Raw genomic sequence first — 21,742 nt, forward strand, 5'->3', positions numbered from 1 at the left:
TTTTAACCACTTCAACATGTAAACACAGCACTGCTCCATGACAGCATGGAATCCACAAAGCTCTTACAGGTAGTACTGGAGCAAAACTCCTACAGAAACAAGACAGGAAAACACAAAAGCAGCTAATCAGCCACACAAAACCAGACACGTTGTAAAGAACTGAAGGGGGCCATTAACTTACTGGCTGATCACCAAAGGAAAACAAGAGATTTTAACTAGATGGTTTAAGAGAAGAACACACCCTAAAAATCTGGCTCCATTAGACACATAGCCAGGAAAAGCCATTGGCCAAATGCTTTCTTTGGCACATCTATTTGTGACTGTGGTCCCAAAGCAATATCTGTCTATAACTGGAAATAGGCAAAACTTGTAACTGCAGGGGAAAAAAAACTTTAGAAGCAGGAAGGGAAGAGGATAAAATGCTTCTTTAATTACATATATGAGTTATACATCTTCTGTACTCGCTGAAAAACCAGGAGAAAATTTAGGGATGGATCTGGAGATATACACATATAAGTGGGAGGAATCACCCCCACAAAATTGTGCTTCCAGATGTTCATTCTCCACTGGCATTTCAAATCATGCAGTTCCACCGTTTTTTTGCTATTAGCCTCAGAAGATATGTCATTCTTTGAAATTTATAATCTAGCAAATAAGCAGAACGATGATGTTAGAACTTTTGTTTTTCCTGGTAGGTTATCACTGTTTCAGATACTGTAAGGGAGACACACAAAACCACAGCGAAATCAACATCTTTTACTGTCTGCAGCACACAGTAGTTCACATGCCCTAAGAACACACTGCCTTTGGCATCTATCTCAGCATCATAGCAGTTGTGTCAGGTAAGAGAGCCTAGACAGAAGAATACCATCTTCAGATGTTGCACATGCCAAGCTTACAGGAAGCAGAGCAGTTTCTACACATATCTAAACCAAAAGACAACAGTTAGAACAAGTCAAAGGGAAAAATAAATAAATAAAAAATATAAAATGTTATTAGAAATCCAAGAATCAGCTAAAAGCGAGCATGAGATTGAAGCACCCTTGCCTGGCTCCACTGCAAAGAGCCAAGAATTTTGCTTCCAAGAGAAAATGTGAAAGGCACAGAAGAGTCAAGACCTTATCAAGCAACAGTTAACCAATATAGCTGGGACAGTGTGAAAACTCTTCTGTAGCCTCTTCCACCTTCTTTACCACCACAGATCACAAATACAGAGGTATAAAGTGCAGGCTTCATCACTCACTGATAACCCAACAACTGGCAAAAAGCCGTATGTGCTGTGTGTATACAAGTAACAATGGTCAAGAGCCCACAGTCCAGGGAAAATCAAATGCCTGAATCCTGAGAACTACACATGCTTCCACTGTGCCCACAGAAACTACACAGCCAGTACACGTGAGTGGCCAGCATACAATTTGTAAGACTGACAGTTTGTCCCCTCTCTTGCTCTGTTTCATCAACCCAGCTAATGGTTCCTCTTCAATCTTAAGTATCTTCGGCATCCCATAATGATTCTAATACCAAAATTGCCATCATCAAGTACTCCCTCTGGGGAAAAAACAAGTGACAAGGACATGCTAACAATCAAATGTTCTGAAGAAGATGTATTGTGTTGGTGTCTTAGAAGAATCACAATTCTCAGGATGAGCAAACAGTACAAGCCTTTGCTTTTTGAAGTTAAATTCTGTCCTTATCTCAGTTATCAACTGAAGCTTTAAGAGATAGCTGGACTGCCTTTGGATGATTAAGCCACAGTTTCATCACAAAAACTAATTGAAAAATGTTGTAAAAATAAGGTTTCAACCATTAAGATGTTTCCACAAATACCTTTTCACCTGTATTGGTGAGTATCAATATATATACTGGTTTTGACAGAAATCAGTAAAGAGTAGGGGAGAAAAACAAAACAAAACAAATAAACAAAATTCTTTTTTTATTTTTGTAAAAAAGGGGAAGGGAAAAGTGTTGCTTCATTAGCACAGGTTGAAACACCAAAAGCAGAATTTATTGAAACTCTTCAGCATTTCCTTCTCCTGAAATGCAGCTTCAAGACAATGATACTGAATCCCCTGATTATAACAATGCTTTTTAAAGCAATTATTTCCATTAAGAAAGTAAAGCAGAAAGGAAAAATTCTGGGCTAAGAGCATGTTATTCTGCTTATTGTGCAGAAATGATACATAATAATTTTCATTTTACTGGTTGCTGAACTTCGGTTGTCTAAGGTTATAAAAAGCAGCACAAAATTTCTAGACACTACCTCAAAACCTAAACTTCCTGTAATCTGAGAAACATAGGGAAAAGTCACTCTGTGACTGCCTAACTATTTTGCTAACTATTCCCCCAGGCTTCCTATTTACCTGGGTTCCTCCAACCAACTCTGTAAGTATTTCAAAACTCTCTTGTGAGTCCTATGAGAGGTGAGCAATATTTAGAAAGAATGGAGACAGTAGAAGAAAAATGAAGGTATAGATAGATTACTGTTAAATGCATACCAAACAGTTCACATTTTCCCTAAGGTTTACAAGAATTTGATCCTTAAAGAGCAGTTTTCATACCTGTGTTACCCATAAGCACCATTTTTCCACTGATATGGACTAAATTCCTGAATGTATACAACTAAACATACGAGCTACATAATTTGATTTCCTTTTGATAAGGAAACAGAAAATGTTAAATAAAAAACAAGATTCTTTGAAATTCATACCTGAAATTTTTAATTTCAACTCACTTTCATGTAGTTGCACAAAAATAGTTTTTTAAGCTTTTCTAAAATTCTCCCTCAAGAATGATACTGAATATTCCTAACATGGTAACGCTATTATTTATCAGTGGAGATGAAGTAAAAGATGATTGCCAGAGCTGACCAGAGGAAAATATCCAACAGGAAAACAGTGGCACCGATCACACGAGAGCACAAGGGCAGAAATGAAGCAGAATTACACAACAGAGAATGAGGTGGCTGGCAGATGTTGCACTGCAAACAGTTTTCTTTAAGATATTGCCTCTCCACCTCTGAATACAAGACTTTTATACAAATTTTCCAGAGAAGAGGAGGTCATTACTAATGATGCAGTACAGCTCTCATACCGAGCTGAAGCTCAAGCTTGCTGACACATGGGCACATCAGTACTGAACTCATGCAGGCCTGCTGCCACCCCGTGGTACTCCAAATGAGCTGCTCTGAAGAAAACAGCACACCTTCCTTCACTCCAAAAACCAAACTGTAAATCAGTTGGTTTACCAATAGCTTTTTAACTGAACACACTATTTAAGCATCTCCTGCTACATATTAAATCTAGCTTAAATTTAACCACATTTCAGAAGCTGTATAACTAAAAAATAAATAGCTGACCAGAAGTAATCATACTTCTTTGAGCTCAGATTCAAGCCCTTAATATTTAAGTCAATGCAAGGGCTTTTCTCAGTTTTGAGATACGTCTCTCACCAAACCAAGGAAAAATGATCGGACATCTATTCCAACAGTTTCAATTAAGAATTTTCTAGTCTGTAAACATCTAACAGTTTGAGATCCAATGGCTTACCTTCCTAAAAAACATAGTTTAAAAAGTTTTTTCATTACTCAGCAAGCAAACACAGTTTCTGTTGACTTCTTACCACACACATGATGTAAGAGAGGATGGCCCCAGAGGAGCCAATGAGTGCACCAACAATGGTCAGCAAGTTGTTGTTCAGGAGAAAGCCCTCAGCACACAAAGCCCATCCAGAGTAACTGTTCAGGACAGTAATAACTACAGGCATGTCAGCACCTCCAATAGCTGCTGTTAAAGTGACACCCTGGAGAAGGAGAGAAAATACTTCAGTGTCAGCAATGACTAAGGAGAGCACCTAGAGAAGACACACAGCACTGAAAAATAAATATAGAATCATAGAATGTTTTATGTTGGAAGGGACCTTAAAGATCAGCCAGTTCCAATTGCCCTGCCTTGGGCAGGGATGTTACCCACCAAATCATGTTGCTCAAGGCCCCATCCAACCTGGTCTTGGACACTTCCAGGAATGGGATATCCACAATCTTTCTAGGCAACTGTCAAGTTACTTAGAACCTATTCAGGTATTTTCAGTGTAGGTATTCAGGCTGTGGCCTGAGGATTGGACCTACCAAATCTATCTTTCCAGAGAGGACAGAAAGGTACCCCACCATACTCATGCTCTGCTTAGTCACATATTTTTTTACTTACAAAATTATCCTACCAGGTCCATGGAACTGTTCCTATCATTAAGGTATTCATATTGAGCAGTCTTTGCAAGACTCAGTTTATAGAATGGCAATATTCAAGGTAAATTTTGCAACATTGGCGTACACGGGTGTAAATGAATGGGGGAAATTACACGTGAAAGTCATATTAAGAAGTTATCATAATAATCTGTAGATCCAGAGCTCTTTTAAGTATTTTAGGATTAACTTTCCAAAAAGTACTTCTCAAGTACCACTTCTCAAGTATCACTTCTCTAGTATAACTTTGTCATATAAAAAGCTTCATTAATCAATAGCTGCAAAACGTAATTATAAAAATGCATTCCAGTTCTCTGGAACAGTTCTGGTTTACAGCTAGATCTAGGGCAGGCATCAGGCTCACTGTGACTCAGGATGGTAAAATATAATCTGCAAAGAGGAAACTTGCAGAACTGGAGAATAAACTCCTTGTGTAATGTGTTTCACTTTCTACAATTCCTCAGCTTACCATTATGGCTGAGAGTGCTGACACAGAACCCAGGCAAGTAATTCCCGTAGCATAAGAAGGATCAATCATGTAGGGAACCATCCCACCAATGCTGGCAGCCAGCAGTCCTGCATTCAATGCATGTCGACCAGGCAAGAGCAGAGGTGCAGAATTCAGGACACCTGCAATCAAATGCATTTTCAGACATGAACATGCACATTCAGGGAAGCCTGTTTCTTACCTTCAGAGAAGACTGAATAACTCAGTGAAAGAAAAGTTTAAAAAGAAAAAAGGGAGGGGCAGAATAAAACAAGTTAGTTGAAGTTGAGATCTTCTGCTGACTCAGAATTGCAAGACATTCAAACTCCCTCTAGATTCTCAAATACTCTTGTTCAAACTCTGTTTACTTCCTAATTTCATTGAAGTGCTCCAGAATAGTCAGAAAAATCTCTTTTCCTTCCTTTTTATTTTTCATTCAACACAGTCCTTCCACTTTGTCTCCAGTTCTTTGTATGTTGGATATGACACACAGTAGAAGGAAGTTTTAGCTGGAACTTCTATACAACGATTATCTCAGTCTCTCAAAAAACTGTGTGCTTAGAAAAATATGACTACATAGATAACACCAAGTACAAAATACTCCTGTTTTCAAATGCATTAATCACAACTTCCCTCAATCACACAGAACTCCTACAGTTTCCCACACCTGCAGAACTTGAGGGGAAAGGGGGGGTTCAGCATTTGTGTGACTCTGTTTAAAAAGACAGTCACATTTATTCTAGACTAGGGTTTCTTTTTTCCAAACCACATGACAAACAATACAAGTTTCCCAGTAATTACTTACACCATAAATACAGTGTCTCATTTAAATTTAGCTGAATTCAAGGGAAAGAATGAACTGATGGTCTCAGGGGAGTCAAACTGTGTGACTTACTACTCTTTTCCATACCATAGGATCAGTAGTTCACTGGTATAGACAAGCTTCATAGTTCAAATCATGATGATATAAAAATGCAAGGGAGAAAAAAGTAAACAGAAATAGAAGAGCAAGCTTAAACAGGCAGTGAAGTTCACCAGGGACATGCGCACAAATCACTGAGGAGGTACAATGGAGAGAGAAAATATAACCAAGAAGAAATAAATGAATAACTACTTAGCAGAGATACATGAGAAATACATACTACTGACAAATCCTTCAAAAGATTATTAGAGAAGACAGCTTTCCATCCTTGTCATATTTCCTCCTTCAATGGCTGGTCTCATAAACACTGAAGAAAGCAAACAGATGTTTCCCAAAGGAACTATTGCAAAGTTAACAACAGGATTAGTAATAGGAAGCTCTTAGCCTGAAATTCTTAGTATAAGTATTACCTCAGCTTCTCAAAAGCTGTGTGCTTACAAAACGAAAAATAAATTCAATAAAGAAACGTTCACATGCATAAGAATCAGGAATTAGTGAGTATTTAACTTAGAAAGCATATTTGCTAAAACAGCAAGAGGCATGGAGCATGAAGTTTGCACAATAGTTAAATAGACAGTGAACTGAATGGTTTAAAGTGAGGCAGCCTCAATACTGCAAGCTGCCTACCTTAATGAAGTTTGCAGTATTAAGAACAGAATCCTAGAAGTATTACTAGTGCTCACTGAATCCAGCAACATGAGCCTTTCAATTAAAATGTCTGCTCAGAAATACAAAGTTGTAATCATAAAAGTTCAATAAAATTATTTTCAGCAAAAGCATCAGGTAGTGTCTTAATACCAAAGCAACACTTATTTCTAGACAAGATGAATAGTAGTAATATGCCCAAGCACTGAAGACAACCTTTCATAACTAAAGCTGTACAGAATTAGAAACAAAAAAGTACATTCATAAAAACTAAACATCTAAACTTTTACCTGGTGCAAAATACAATGATTTCTTCCAATTACACAGCAGTCTAAAAGTAGAGCTAAATCCCGGGGGAAGAAAAACCCTTTAATAAATATTTAATTCTGAATAGAAGGTCTCACCTTGCAGTTTTCCATATGCAACAAGAGAGCCACTGAAAGTCACTCCACCAATGTAGGTGCCAAGATATGCCACAATCTTGGTGAGGTTTGCAGCAGGATCGGTGGCAAAGTGAGGATATTCAATCATGTACTCTGCTACACAGGTGAGCACAGCAGCCAAACCAACCAAACTGTGGAAAGCAGCCACTAGCTGAGGCAGATCTGTAATCTGGATGCGTTTAGCAATTGTCAGACCTATTGAGAGTTGAAGACAGAAGGGAAATCTTAGAAAATACCACCCACCTGTTCAGCTAGAAATTAGTACAGGATGGTTCAGTGTGCAATGGTTACACAGACACAAGCCTGTTCCAACTAGAAATTGCTATGGCATTGAACTGAAAGTTGCACATTTTGTGCAAGGGGGACATAATGAAAAATAGAAAGATTAAAGCATATCATGTGCTAAGAAGCATCACTAAATATTGAGAAATTCGCTGTTTTCTGTCACAAAGGCACAGTGTGAAAGAGAGAATTTGGCAGTATTCAGTCAGGAACTGAACAGAAGTATGAAGTTGGGCAAGATAATTTACCTCTGGACACACAGTTTCCCTATCAGAGGTGATGTGCTCCCACTTTTCCACAAGTCAGCCCATTGTTTATCACATTCTGAAGCATTAATCAAAACCCTAAAAGTTATGATATTTTGTTCACATATTTGAAAAATAATTTTGCACAAGCTGCAAATGTCAGTTAGTCAATCCACCTGCGAGCTACACAGTATTTTATGTATATATAGATTGCACATATGCATTCATGGAACATAGATTGCTAGTTCATTATACACATACCTATGGTCCCACCAAGTGCCATTGCACCTGACATCTGTGCCAACAGTTCAGGTGAAGGATGAAGGCTTCCAAGAGTTGCGGCTAAACCTCCTGCAACACCAATCATACCCAAAGCATTTCCAAGACGAGCTGTTCCTTGGGTAGACAAACCAGCCAGAGCACCAACACAGCACAGTCCCGAGCCCAGATACATCACCTTTAAAATAAGAAAACCATCAGTATGAAGAAGTGAAAAATTGCATTGCTATAAAAACATCTCTGATTATTACATGAAAGGGCTGATTTCTCCAGAATCTGTTTAATTCACAGTTCTTAACTGAAGTCGAGCAGCTGTCATACAGGACGTTTTTTTGGCCAACTAAAATGTGATACCTATAAAGCTTCTCCCTCACTTGATGACCTTTCTTTGTCTGCAGAATGAATATTAACTAGAGCCAAACCAATTTTCCTCATCATTTTAGAAGCAACCTTTTCTTTAGCACAAACCCAAAGCTATATGGTCCTGTTCATTATAGGAATAGTTTCAGAATTCGTTTATGCCAAATTTGAACTAAGAAATAGTTTAGATAGTTCTGAATGACCAGAAGTAGTGTGGCCAGAAGGAGTAAAACTATGATCATTCCCCTGTAGTCAGCACTGGAGAGGCCACACCTTGAATCCTATGTCCTGTTTTGGACCCTTCACTTCAATAAAGACACTGGAGCAAATCCAGAGAAGGGCAACAGAGCTGGTGAAGCATCTGGAGCACAGGCTGGGGAGGAAGGAGTTTGGGGTTTTCAATCTGGAGAAAAGGAAGCTCAGTGGAGACTTTATTACTCTCTACAACTCCTCAAAAGGAGGTTGCAGCCACATGGGAATTGGTCTAATTTCCCAGGTAACAAGTAAGAGGTCAAGAGGAAATGGCCTCGAGTTGCTCATGCTGAAGGGTATATTAGATATTAAGACTTCTTTTTTTCATGGAAAGCATGGCTGAACTTTGGAACAGGCTGCCCTGGAAAGTGGTAGAGTCACCATCCCTGGAAGTGTTCAAAAAAACCCTGTAGATATGATACTTGAGGACATGGTCTAGTGGTGACCATGGTGGTGGTGGAAGGCTGACAGCTGGACTTGATGATCTTAAAGGTAATTTCCTACATTAATGATTCTGTGGCATTCTGTAACTGTTTGCAAAAAGTAAAAACAAACTTACATGAACTCAGCTATATATGTCCAGATAATTGGAAAACCACAAATATGTTACAAGCCCCTGCCATAACAGTATGTTTGGATTCACTTTTTCCAAATGCACAAGGCAATACAGATTGATTTTTCTTACTATTAAAACAAATGCAAACAAAAGTTTATCATAAAAGGTGCTATAGGTAAAATCCCTGTATATCGTTCTGTGCTGAAAATTGACCCCATCCTTTTTTAACTGTCATGCCATGTTGAACTTTCAGAAATATGTAAAACAAAGACTGATTTCCGTAGTTACTGAATTATTTAAAGCACCTGCTACATTAACACAAAACCAAACAACAAAAGAGCTTTTAAATTATCTTAGTTGTGTGACTGCAAGCTAACAGTTAATCAGCTTCAGACTGGCCTTGTGGGAACATGCAGCTGATGGAAAGACCTTGGATTATTTGTTATTTACTCCTCAACAGAACAGTCATGAAGAAACATAACACTGAGCACTGGGCTAAGAGCCATAAAGTTATCTTCTTACTTGTTCAATGTTATAGCCACTGCTGAGAGCAGCTGCATAACCTCCTACAAACACACCACCAGGGAGCAGGTACAAGTAGTTGTACTCAGGAGGGTCTGTGGGACGTTTGAACATATCCAGCATTCTCTGTGTAACTAAAAAGCCACCTGGACAAAGTAAAGGAGCAATCTTAAAAAAATCAAATCTGAAATCAAGTACATACCACGTTATAAGAGAAATATTTAATAATACCACATTACCACACAATTCAGCAATTTCTTACTAGAAAACCACCAGGAAACAGGCATAATCAGGGTTAGAGCTTGCTGTCTCTTTTAGCCTTTGGAACAAATTCGGAAGAAAAGGAGGACTTGCTCTGGATCCATACTCTACCACTGACTGTAGGATATAGCTTAGTTTATGACTTTGTTCTTTTCCCCACCTATTCTAGAAAAGGCAGTATTTCTAAGTCACACTGCACACTTCCTTGTCCTTTTCATTATTGAAGCTGGGACTTCTGAGACTCAAGGAAATAGAATTCTGTTCTATGCCACTAGTATATATTTCAAGTAGGAAAATTAATACAAGTACAAATCCTCTACAACTACCCTGTCGGCTTATACAGGAAAATATATAATCATCACCCAAAGAATTCTATGAAAGAAAAATGCACATTTAAATATTTCCTAAAAAGGTTACTCCACAGGGTATGCAAAATACCTACAATAACTACTGTGAAAATTGGAGGGGTGATGGGCTTTTATTGATAAATGCTCCCAGATTCTACTCTCAGAATCTGTCTTTCTGAATAGAATTTCTCTAGTATTTCTGGAATTATACAATTAAAAAGCTAGAAGAAATTTTAAAATTACACTAGTGCTTGAAGTTATCCTTGGGAGAAAAACTAGCATTCATACCTGCAATATTGACTGAAGATATAAAAGCTGAAAGCACTGCTAGGCTTTGGGAAATGTTTTCAGGGAAATAGTGTCCTCCCATCAGAACTAGCCCACCAACTGCAGTCAGACCTATTTAAAAGAGAAAAAAGCATTACTGTGTAACCTTAAAAAGCTCTCTACACCTATAGGAAGTTTCCTTTCAACTGTGGACAGTACCAGTCAACTCAAATTTTGACCCCTACTTCACACATTAATGCTTAAAGGAAAACTACCACAGTCTTCTTCAGGAAAACAAACATGTTTCAAAAGAAAAAAAAATATGGCATATGAATGTAGTTTTGAAGAACTGTGCCTTAAGCACAGTTAGCCAAGTACTTGTTCAATTAAAGAAACTTCGTTTTTAACAACAAAGTGGTTCACTTGTGACCTGCCACACATTGCCAAACACAGATACATAAAATCTTATTTACAGGAATTATTAATCTTATGGGTATTTTAGGATTTATTTTCTTTTACCCCCCTCTCCCAAAAGACATCGTTTGAGAAGATGAATAAAAGAATGTAAAAAAAATAGGAAAGATAAGTTACTTTCAGGGCAGTCTTTTGGAGAGATGGGAGGAAAGATGTGATCTATGAAAGAAGACTGCAGCACTCCTAGTAAAACAAACTTTGAAGCAAATAGATCAAGTGTAAAAAATTACTTTTGAAAATTAAAAGGATACAGCATCAAATTTGCCTTCCTTTTGAAAAAATCATACTCTCAGAAACACAACGTTTCAGCTATCCTTACTATTTATGAAAGTAAACTTAAATATGCAGAGTAGTATTAATTAAGGTAAAAGGAGTTGTGCCTACTTCAAGTAGGAAACAAGCAGCTGTGTGACAGCTACTTACCTGAGATCGCATTAGTCACAGACATGAGTGGGGAGTGCAGAGCAGGAGTCACACCCCACACTGTGTGGTAGCCCACTATTCCAGAGAGGCCAAATGTCGTCACCATTTGTGTGAAAGCAGCATTAGGTGCTACAACGCCCAGTCCTAACATACCAGCTAAACCTAGAAGGAAAGCACAGGAAAACCGTAACTTTTCAATTACTTTTTACATTTAAACTCTATACAACAGTTTATAGCCTAGCACTGACACAAAAGCAAAATGGAGTTCTCTGCATGGACTAGTTTCAAAATTAGGGGTATCGTTTTGTCAAATACACAAAGTTCTTTCAGTGCTAGTGTTTCTTTTGTAAGAGAAAATAAAGCCATAAATATAATCCACAAACATTTGTTATGCTGTCGCTCTCCTGTTCTGTAGAAAAAATGTAGAAGTCACAATTATGCTGAGATATTACTTGGAAGTATCAAAGCATATTTATGAAAAGAGGGGATTAAAATTAAGACTACTGAATTCATTAATTGCTTCATGCAGAAGTTCTAATGTACTGAAAGTAACAAATGAAATGAAGAGCCAATACTTATTTGTCAAAGCAAATGTCCTGTTTCCAATACCTCAGTATTGTGGTCATTTAAGTCTCACACAATACAGTAAAATCTGAAGAAAGCAGACATTGAATTGATTCTACTGCAAAGTATGGGTACAGTCCCTGATAGGAATCCTTCAGAATTTTAAGCATTTAACTAATATTTATAGTAGAGCCAAGCACACACGTATGCACAGAGAATGAATCAGCACTTGTTGAAATGTCAAATACTTCCTGTAAAATTCAGAATTTTATTTTCACTCTGAAGCAATTATTACAATACAATGATTTTGCACCAGGATACACCAACCAATCAACTGTTCTCCCAAATAGTTATTCAACTGAATGAGTTAGATGATGGGTCATTCAAAAGTATTAGCCAAATGAGAACTACTCTACACTGACTCTCCAGCTATGGAAGTTGCCTACCTGCTGTGTATACAGATGCAGTAGTCATGGTTTTTCTAAAAGGTGTAATAGTAGCTGCTTTTTCTGCTTCCAGCTCTGCTACAGTCTTCTGTTTTGCTGGTGCTCCTTGAGGAATGTTATTTGGTGGAGGTGCTGGGAAAATCACTTTGCCATCCTGACAAGAGATAGTTACAGTTATACCTAACATGGCAGATGCTTAGTACTTAGAGAAGTATTTTCTTCTTAATCCTGCAATTTAGGCAAGTGCTAACATCCTACAGCCATGCCCAGGAACAGGCTCCTCTTCTGCATCACCAGGAGTTTGCAAGGCATGACCAAGTTAATCATACTGGTTTGCACATTCTTCAGACAAGATCCGATATTAGTGTCCAAGAGCAACTGGTGAAGATACAGCACAAGGCTCCAGACCAGAAACAAGAGAAAAGCAAAGAGATACAAGTTCCTTAACAGGAAAACGCCTATGCAAAATAAAACAGTGTTGGAAATAACAAAATCTGCTACAGATATGAACTGTAATCACAGCCTTTCCAGACCTCAGTGATGATCTCCCACATTTCTTGTTATTCTTCAGGCCTCCGTGGAGCTATCAGCACTGAGCTGTACACACCACTTCAATGGTCTGGAAGAGCTGAAGTCTTGAGTTTTTATGTTATTATTTTCTGATAAAACTTAAAACATACTGCATATTCTAGTTTCATCATTTGTTTCTCTTACTATAAAAGGAACACTTTTTTTTTTAAGAAATAATGTTTTTCAGGAAGAATGTTTCAGTCTGGTAAAGACTCAAATACGTTTTAAGTAGCTATGTTTTTATCAGAGGAAACACGCAAGCTTTATCTTTTCCATATTTTTCATTAGTAAACACATTAGGTTTAACCTTGACAAGACAAGACTAAAAAGAGACAGAGGAATTTTCAGCTGAATAAACACACAGCTACTCACAGGCTCCACCAAGCCACCTCTGAAATCTGTTGGCATGCAGTATCTCTGAATATATTTTGAAGAGACAGAAATGATAAATTTTAGGTCTGTACTCACAAATTAAGAAGAGAGTATTTACTGGCTTACCTTCATTACTACAGTTCCTCTAATAACATGATCCAGAGTCCCATAGTCAAAGTCATCTTTTGGATCAAAGTAGAAGTTCTCTTTGTCAGGACTAATAGCCTTTAGAAGTTTGATAATATTATTAGAATACAGGGTACTGGCCTGAGTAGCCATTCTGCTAGGCAGATCAGTGTACCCAATGTGTGTAACACCCTGAAAAAAAAAATCCAAGTAAAATAATAAGGATTTGTACAATTTCTGAAAAAGCATCATCCCTTCCAGTATATCCTTCTGGAAATATATATCCAAACTGTTTCATTTATCTCTGTTTATAACCCCAACTAAATCGGTTACCTGCAGCTCTGATACTACTACTGAGTCAGGGACAGATCACTCACAATAGCTACAGAATCCAACATGATCAAATCCAAAACCTTAAAATCTATTAGTAACAATACTTCACAGAGAGGAAGACGTATTGGTACAAGAGCTTGTCTTCTCCAAATCCTACATTCTCTCTGAACCTAACTTCTTTAAGCAATCAGGTAACAGATTAATCTGCCTAATGCTTGGCATCTTCTCAGTTTTTCTGGAAGGCAAGAACTGGAGACAAGCTCCTGTACGCCAGCAGAGTGAACGAAGCTTCCTCAGAGCTGTACAAGTAATACCTCTGAGTTCATACGTATGTAAAAATGTAACCTAATATATCCTCACTGCTTAAAGAACTAATGAGAACTAAAAGATATCAGGCTTTAGGAAGGAAAGGGAAGCTGAGGCTGGCATACACTCTTGGGTGTTCAAAAGTAAGCTTGTGTTAAAACACTGCTCCCACAACTTATAGCTAAGATCCATGCATGCTTCCAGAATTCTGGCTTCCTAATGCAATGGTCTGGCACAATCCTAATAGTTCTGCACTGCTGCTATTTTCCATAGCACAGAGCCAGTACACTAAATCCAGGGGTAATACTCCTCTGACTAAAAGTGTTCCATGTAAACTCTTCATGCAAGTATCTGCTTACTTCTCTTCTACATTCTCTAGTTTCAGGTTTTAAGCAATGACATCAAAAGCCCTAGAAAGCCACAAAGACAAATGCAACGTGTGACTCTGATATATAAGAACAGAATTCTGCTTAAGTCAATGATAACCATGGCAGCACTGTCTTACAGGCTTCCCAAAAGAAGGTATTATATCATATCCATTACCAAATTACAGCCCAAGAAATCTGCTACTATAAATCGCATCACCCAAATTTCTGCGATTGTTAGCAGATTTCCCATAAGTACCAAAAACAAAACCCAAAAAGCAGAAAGACAAGTTCTCAGCTGAGCAAAAGAACACTGGAGCAAAACCAAAGTAGTTCAGTCCAGACCAAAACTGCTTGCTTTAATCAACCAATTTATGCTGTTATCTACTTTGGGTTTCAAGTGCTTTGGATACTCTATGGGAGACACACTCATGTTGCTGCAGATAAAGACAAGCAAAGCCAGCAGCCTCCTGAAGGTGAAATAGTACTGAGTAAGCCAGAGACTTTGTACTGAAGTAAACACTGAGAGTCTGAACCTGCTTAGCTTAACTTATGACAGGAATGCTAACCTCCAGTCATGGGAGGTGATAAGCAAGTCAAAGAACCTATTGATACTGCTGCGTTTTTTAGACAGACCAAGAAATAGATATCAAATCCCACCTTCCACTCAGAAGAGACAACCACAAAACTTGTGTGGTGAAGTTTAAGTAGCAAGAATTCCGTCATATCCATTAACAACCAAATTAACACTATACAAAGATGTTAGTTTCTTTAAGACTATTCAAACTGATGGATATAAATAGTGTCCAAATGCAAACCTAAAGATTTACTTCAGCCTAAAGCAGCTAAAAGACTGTTGAAAATTCAGCTGCTCATTTTCAGCATACAGTTTACAAAACACCGTAGAAGTTCAGGTAAATTGAGAATGAACTGCAGATTAAAATGCTCACCTTATGAACATACATTTCTCCAGGCTTTGTAGTCTCAATATTTCCCCCTGCTTCTGCAGCTAAATCCACCACAACTGAACCTTCCTTCATAGATTCAATCATATCTTTCTTAAACAAGATTGGAGCTTTTTTGCCTGACAAAACAAGGCATATCAAGTTAAACACAGCTTTCTAACTGTTGAGGAGATGACTTCTCCTCTTTATACATAAGCTTTAATTTTGTAAGCAAAATTTTCAAGTAGTTAGTACCTAGGATAAAAGAAAATCATAAAAGTTTTTTTATTATGAAGACAGAAGAGGTGCTAGACCATCGTGTTCCAAAAGAATACAAGAAAGTTATGCATGGTAGTCTACCAAAGATAAGTCCAATTCTGCCAGCAAACCAACAGTCTTAACACCCAATCTTACAATTCCAGTCATAACAAAAAAACCCCACCACATTGCAAGTTATTAAAATACAGACATTGTGCTACATGAAGCACTAAAATCCAAGCTCTACCTCACTATGTTTCAATTACAAAGGACAGTACCATTTCAATCAGACTTGTTCCAGTGGACAAGTTGTATACCAGAAGTAGCAGTAATGCAATAGACATTCAAGAGAATTATATATGCTTACTTTATTACTATCTACTCCTTTTTCAGTAAGAAAAATATAATGGTATTTGAATTAGACTGAATAGTCTATGAAAACAAAAGTCGTTTAAAAAAAGGACACACTTGAAAACCAGGCCTTCATCACGGAAGTGTAAAGGTACATGCTCACACAGACATAATTCACTAACCCCTCTGTTTTCATGCAGATGCAACTTCAAAACATGACAACTTACTTAGAAAAATGAAAACTAGCATTTTTAACATAAAGCATACCTGGAATAAGTGCTGTAGTGATGATAATGTCAACATCTTGGCACTGTTTGGCAAAGAGTTTCATTTCAGCTTCAATAAATTCTTTGGACATTTCCTTAGCATAACCACCTTGTCCCTCTCCAGATTCCTTCAAGTCTACTTCCAAAGGCTCAGCCCCAAGAGACTTGAACTGTTCCAGAGCTGCAGCTCTAAAAAAAGAAAATTGTAGGTGAGAGAAAAATCACTATTTTAAAAATACATCAGTATTTTACCAGTGGTTTTAGCAGCAATCTTCAGACAAGAGATGTAAAACTTATTCTAGTATTAAGGAGATCATAATGAAAGTCCTCAGCTTTCTGTATTCACTGCAAAAAGTAATTGCATTGGTAAATTTAGGTTCCAGACAGACTTGAATAAGGAATGAAGGCAGCCTATGGTTTCCTGAATAGCCAGCAGGGTTGCTCCAAGAAAAGCCTCAAAGCTGAGGCTATGCTGATTAACTGTCCTCATGCATTTCTGTTATCATGACTTGGTAAATCTACAGCCCAAACTAAGGTGCCTAACATGGGAGATAAGCACAGAACCTGTAACCTTGTCTTTAAACCGTGAGATAGGAAGTACTAGTAAGTCTTATTTTCACAGGGAAAATTGCCAGGGGGTGGGTGTTTGGACCTGTGGCTTGTTAATATTCTGTAATTTACTTTGCATCATATGACATCACATTAAATAATGAGACTAAATTTCAGTGTTAGGTGAATAGTCACAACATGCAGAGAATTAAATAGAAATGCTCTTGCATCTCAAGATAAAAGTATCCAGAGTGCTTAAGAAGGGAATTAAAATTAAAAGAGAAGTTTAAGACAGATTTTAAAATTAATTCAAAAAAGAAGGACTAATGATGGCATAAAAATGGTGAATTATGACTCAGTGCAGTACAAATTATTTCACTGTAATACAGCCACAAACAATCTTAAAATCATTTCAGATTGATATTACAATTTTCACACCCTTACCTAGTATCAAATCCACGAACCACTGCACCCATTGATTTTGCTGCTCCTGCAGAAGCCAGGCCAGCAACCCCTCCTCCAATGATCAGTACCTAGAATGATAAATCTCATTAACCTGTCGTTTAAACAAGATAACTTAGGATAAAACCAAATTTACTTTGGCAGAGTTGCCCCATACATGCAACAATTTAAAAGCTGTAACTCCTAATTACACATATCTAAGAGCCAACTCCTCTGTAGCTAATAGATTATCTAAGTAAACACAGGTTTTCTCCTTGATTTATCATCCTTTTTTCCTTCCCTAATTCTACTTTCTTTTCTCTTCAATCCAATCCACCTGTAATTCCAATCTAGTAAACCTTTCCATTGCACTCTTCAATGCACCAGAAATACCAATCTCTCTGAATTTTCTTAACTGCTTCCTTACCTTCTCTTATTTTGAAAAAAATAAATCCAACCCCATATAGGTAATCTAATGTTTAAAACTGAGCAAACTTAAATAAAACTCAAATTATTCTATTATTCTCAAAACAAAACCAGAATGGATGTTAACAAAAAGGGGTATGAGAATAATTATAGCAATTCCTAAAGACTCTAGAAACAGCCTAAAGGCAGAAAAAGTCTTTTAACCTAGTTTCAGCAACAGCTACCTCTGCTTAGAAATTCACATATTCTTTTGCCATAGTATGTCTTTAATTGCACACACCTTCGCTGGAGGAACTTTACCAGCAGCTGTGATTTGACCCGTGAAAAATCGACCGAAGTGATTTGCTGCCAGGACCACAGCCTTGTAACTGTCAATCAAGGAATGAACACATATCAGTATTTTCTCAGATTCAGTAAAATTCCATTCATTACATCAACCTAAAAGATGAACATTTGACCAGAGCATGTGTAGGATAAAGAAAGCTTAGTATTTTACCATTGAATACAAGCTTAACAGTCTTTGTTTATATTTCTTACCTCTAATTTTTTTTAATTTTTTTTTTAACCCATGGATTGCATTCCCAGAAATAATTTTTGGACGACAGAATACAGGATGTCTACAACTATTCACTCTCACAAATAAAATTTTACCTGAAAAATAAATGCCTAACTTGCCAAAAGTTACCTCTGTGGTCCTTAAAATTACTTTCCAAGGCTATAAGCTGTGGCTTGTTATGGAAGTGAGCATGAACATGTAATTACAAAACCCAGAGTAATTCTGCAGCGGGCTCATTTAGACCAGCAAGGGCACATTCAAGAAAGGTATTCTGACCCAAAATTCACAGAGCTATATAGCTTAGGGCAAGTAGCTTAACCTTGCTACTTCATTTGACCTATCCAAGAATGGATAGCTAGACACCAGGTTAACACCAGTAGAGCTAACTGAAAATAAAGATTAATGTGTAATTTTGCCTTTTCTTAACAGGCCACATTTTCTTGCATTTTTACTGTTGTGGTTTAACAGTCCCATTCCACTCTTTTTCCTATCTCTAGCAGAGGGATATACAGGTCTATACACTATAAAATTAGCTCAAATTTGGAATACACCTTGTAAATTTTATACCCTCAAATACATTATGAATTTCTGTATTTTAGTAAAATTACACTGAACTAAAACATGGAGAATAAGTTAACATGTGGATGGATGTACACTGTTTGTGTGCACAAAATCTGACAGCCTTTGCAATGGTTTATTATGCCTCAGACATCATTTAAGTTTTTATTTTTCAGACTTTTTACTTAGAAAAAAAATAAAAGAAGCCAATAAAAGAAATATTGTACAATAACATTTTAATTCACTGCAATACCTAAAATGCTAGTTGCAAAGCATGGAGATGGTCTGACGATACTTGATCTTTTGTTTGTAACTGCCAGGGCAATTGCATTCACGCTGAGTGCTGTTTGGGTTAGTTAGCTCATAACAACACCAGATCCCCATGACAGACAATCTGTATTCAAGATAACCTAGTTCAGAGCAAAAAGGTACTAGACAAAACAGTCAAGGAATTACAAGGATTTTGTTCAGTTTTGTTTATTTTAAAAGCATTGTTTTGATCTGCTGCAAGGCTAACCCTAACAAACTTTAATATCACCCTGCTTGAAACAGCTCTGCATGAAAATAGAGACATAGAATCCTTTCAGATATACCTAATATCAAAGCACATGATTTTAAACCAGCTGTACTTATTGAAGCTGAAGAAAAAACCCAAAACATACCCAGCAATGTTGGCCATGGAGCTAAGTGCATCATATCCCTGAGCAATGGTGACCCGTGGAACCTGATCCATAGCCAAGACAGTAGCCTTTTTTTCTGCAAGTTTTTTCAGGAGGTCTGGATTTTGTGCTGGGTAGATAAAGCTAATCAGGGTCGCTGCTGTCTTGAAAAGATCTGCCTCATGTACACCTAGAGATGAGTTATATATAGGAGCTCTCACCTGAAAAAACACAGAAGTTTCTAAGTTAATCAGAGGAAAGAAATCAGAACTCATTCCACTTCCTTTCTCCCTATCCATTCCCATAGAAAAAGGTACAAAAGGAAGAAAGTATATCAAAGGCTATTTACAAAACTGAACTGAGTAACTTCTCAGCTGCAGTCCCTATCACAGAACTGGCTGCAGGTAGATTAGTGACAGGGCAAAAATTGTCAGCACATAACTTCAGAAAGATCAGATATCTTCTAATTAGCAGTCTCTTGCTTTTATAATAGCCACCCTCAAACCCACCATTTTTAAGCAAAATGATTACTGAACAGATATGACAATTAAGCTCTACAAAGTAAGAAACACTAACTAGGTTGCAGTGCATGACTACATACAAGGCATTTCATGCCAGATGTCCAGCAGACACTGATCTTCATCTATATTCACTTCTGAGTTTCTCACTTATCTCCAAAGAAAAGCCTACATAAAAGGGTTGTTCACAAAGCAGCTCACAGAAATTCTATGTTCAATGCTGATGGGATAATTTTAAATTGAGCAACTGAAGGAAGCCTCAATAAGGTAAAGGTCTTTTTTTTTTCCTTTAAGACTCTGCACAACCTAAGACCTCTGAAGTAAGATTGCTTTTAGCTGTTTTCTCAAATTTTTAAACACACTTTTGCTGTGGATTTCAGAAAAGTTACAGAATCATATTTTCAAAATCCCAAACCACTCTATTAAAAGAGTAACTAGAGTTATATGTTACCAATTTTGGATAAAAGATTTCCTAGAGCAGGAATCTCTTCTGATTAGATTTCAGAACTAGTCTACCTCACTCTAGAAAACACAATTCTTATGTAGTTAAAAACTTGCTAAGAAATTATCCACATTTTTTTCAACACCGTCATTTACTATTTTTTTTAGTGTAGGTGCACATCTATTAAAAAAATTAAAAACTTGAATTAGAACTCAAAATTAAAAACACTAATTTAAAGGACCTTATTTACTGAACTTTCCACAGATTATCAGAAAAAAATTACCTATACATTTCTCCATAAACAATGTAATCAGAAATATATTAATAAAGCAATTACTTTCACAATCAAATCAGAAGCCAGAACTTCCTTGGTTCCCTGGATCTTTGCTCCAACTTCTCTGTAATGGTCATCAGAAAATTTGGAAGCTTCTCCAGCACCAGATTCCACCACAACATTAAAGCCTTGCTTAACCAAGGCTTGAACTCCAGCTGGTGACAGAGCCACTCTCTTCTCATTCTCAAATATCTCCTTGGGAACACCTACAGTCAGCTGTTTATAAGGAATTCCTGTAAGAGTGGCAGATAAGACAGCATTAGTTGTACTAAACACTAATTAATGATATAAGGGACACTCTTCAATGTTGTACAGACACATGCAGACATATGTCACAGTTAGCAATTCTCCCCCCTAAGGGAGGAGGAAGCAGAGTGCTATTTTCTAGGAACATCATTTACATTTCCTTAAATTACACCATCTTCCTAGAGATCCTTGTTCTCAGCAATCAGCAAGTGAGCACAATCAGCCACACAAGCAGTAACAAGTGTTTGGTGCAGTTCGTACCCATTTGCATTTACACAGTTCTGATTGCATAACTGGCAATTCTGATTTGCACAATACCTGGTGTACTGATGATAACACATTCTGCCTCAGGCCAGAATTTAAATGGCTTTCTTCAATAACACTTCCAGGTTATTGTGAAGAAAGAAATAAATGAGCTTGAAAGTGGAACTGCATTTTAACTGAATATGTTTGTAATATATATCAAATTACAGTTGTAATATACATTACAGTTTGTAATGTATATCAAATTATACCGAATCACTATTACTAAATGCAACATACGGACCACCAAGTACATTGAAAGGCGTATCTACATCAATAAGCTACTCTAAAAGTTGCCACAGAAATGAAAAATGTGAATTCAGAAGTAGTTGAAAAATAATGGAATATCCAGCTATTAGTTTCTTAAAAATATTTCTCTTCAAAGTTATTTCCTTGTCTCAACTTGTTCAAAGCTCCACTAAGTAACACCAGGAAACTGCAGAAATTTATTAAATCTATATTTTAGTTCAAGTTTTGAAATTACAAACATCTAACTTCATTTGAATACAATTTGGGGGCTTTCAGTCTCATATTTGTGAGGTAAACTTCTCTGATCCAAACAAGTGTTTAAATACATTATTTATGAATACACAGGCTCAAGCAGAATAATCATACATAAAACTATTACACTGCTTCAATTACACCGACAGCATGCAGTCCAACACATAGGCTGAATCCTGTACCAGCTTCCACTGACATCTATCCAGAATTTAAACCTGGATTGTGACATTACTATACAAGACATTGACATAACATGACTATTAATGAGCTATAATTTGAGCAGTCTCAGCAATCACTCATATTAAT

The 21,742-nt window shown here is 37.1% G+C and overlaps 1 protein-coding gene across 3 annotated transcripts in view; it reads right to left on the bottom strand.

Annotated features, from left to right (window-relative positions):
* Positions 1–21,742, bottom strand: part of NNT (nicotinamide nucleotide transhydrogenase) — a 41,247-nt gene that overhangs the window by 12,330 nt on the left and 7,175 nt on the right. For all 3 annotated transcript variants that reach the window (XM_014884270.2, XM_088156543.1, XM_088156544.1), the window contains exons 3-17: positions 20,390–20,619; positions 19,096–19,313; positions 17,600–17,687; positions 16,897–16,985; positions 15,905–16,092; positions 15,035–15,168; positions 13,081–13,272; positions 12,013–12,166; positions 11,003–11,164; positions 10,127–10,237; positions 9,231–9,376; positions 7,523–7,718; positions 6,696–6,929; positions 4,707–4,867; positions 3,619–3,798 (exon numbers count right to left, since the gene is read on the bottom strand). In XM_014884270.2, the coding sequence (XP_014739756.1) occupies positions 3,619–3,798; positions 4,707–4,867; positions 6,696–6,929; positions 7,523–7,718; positions 9,231–9,376; positions 10,127–10,237; positions 11,003–11,164; positions 12,013–12,166; positions 13,081–13,272; positions 15,035–15,168; positions 15,905–16,092; positions 16,897–16,985; positions 17,600–17,687; positions 19,096–19,313; positions 20,390–20,619 (2,483 nt within the window). The remainder of the gene's footprint in view (positions 1–3,618; positions 3,799–4,706; positions 4,868–6,695; positions 6,930–7,522; positions 7,719–9,230; positions 9,377–10,126; positions 10,238–11,002; positions 11,165–12,012; positions 12,167–13,080; positions 13,273–15,034; positions 15,169–15,904; positions 16,093–16,896; positions 16,986–17,599; positions 17,688–19,095; positions 19,314–20,389; positions 20,620–21,742) is intronic.

This window comes from Sturnus vulgaris, chromosome Z, assembly GCF_052056855.1.
Source record: "Sturnus vulgaris isolate bStuVul1 chromosome Z, bStuVul1.hap1, whole genome shotgun sequence".
NCBI lineage: Eukaryota > Metazoa > Chordata > Aves > Passeriformes > Sturnidae > Sturnus > Sturnus vulgaris.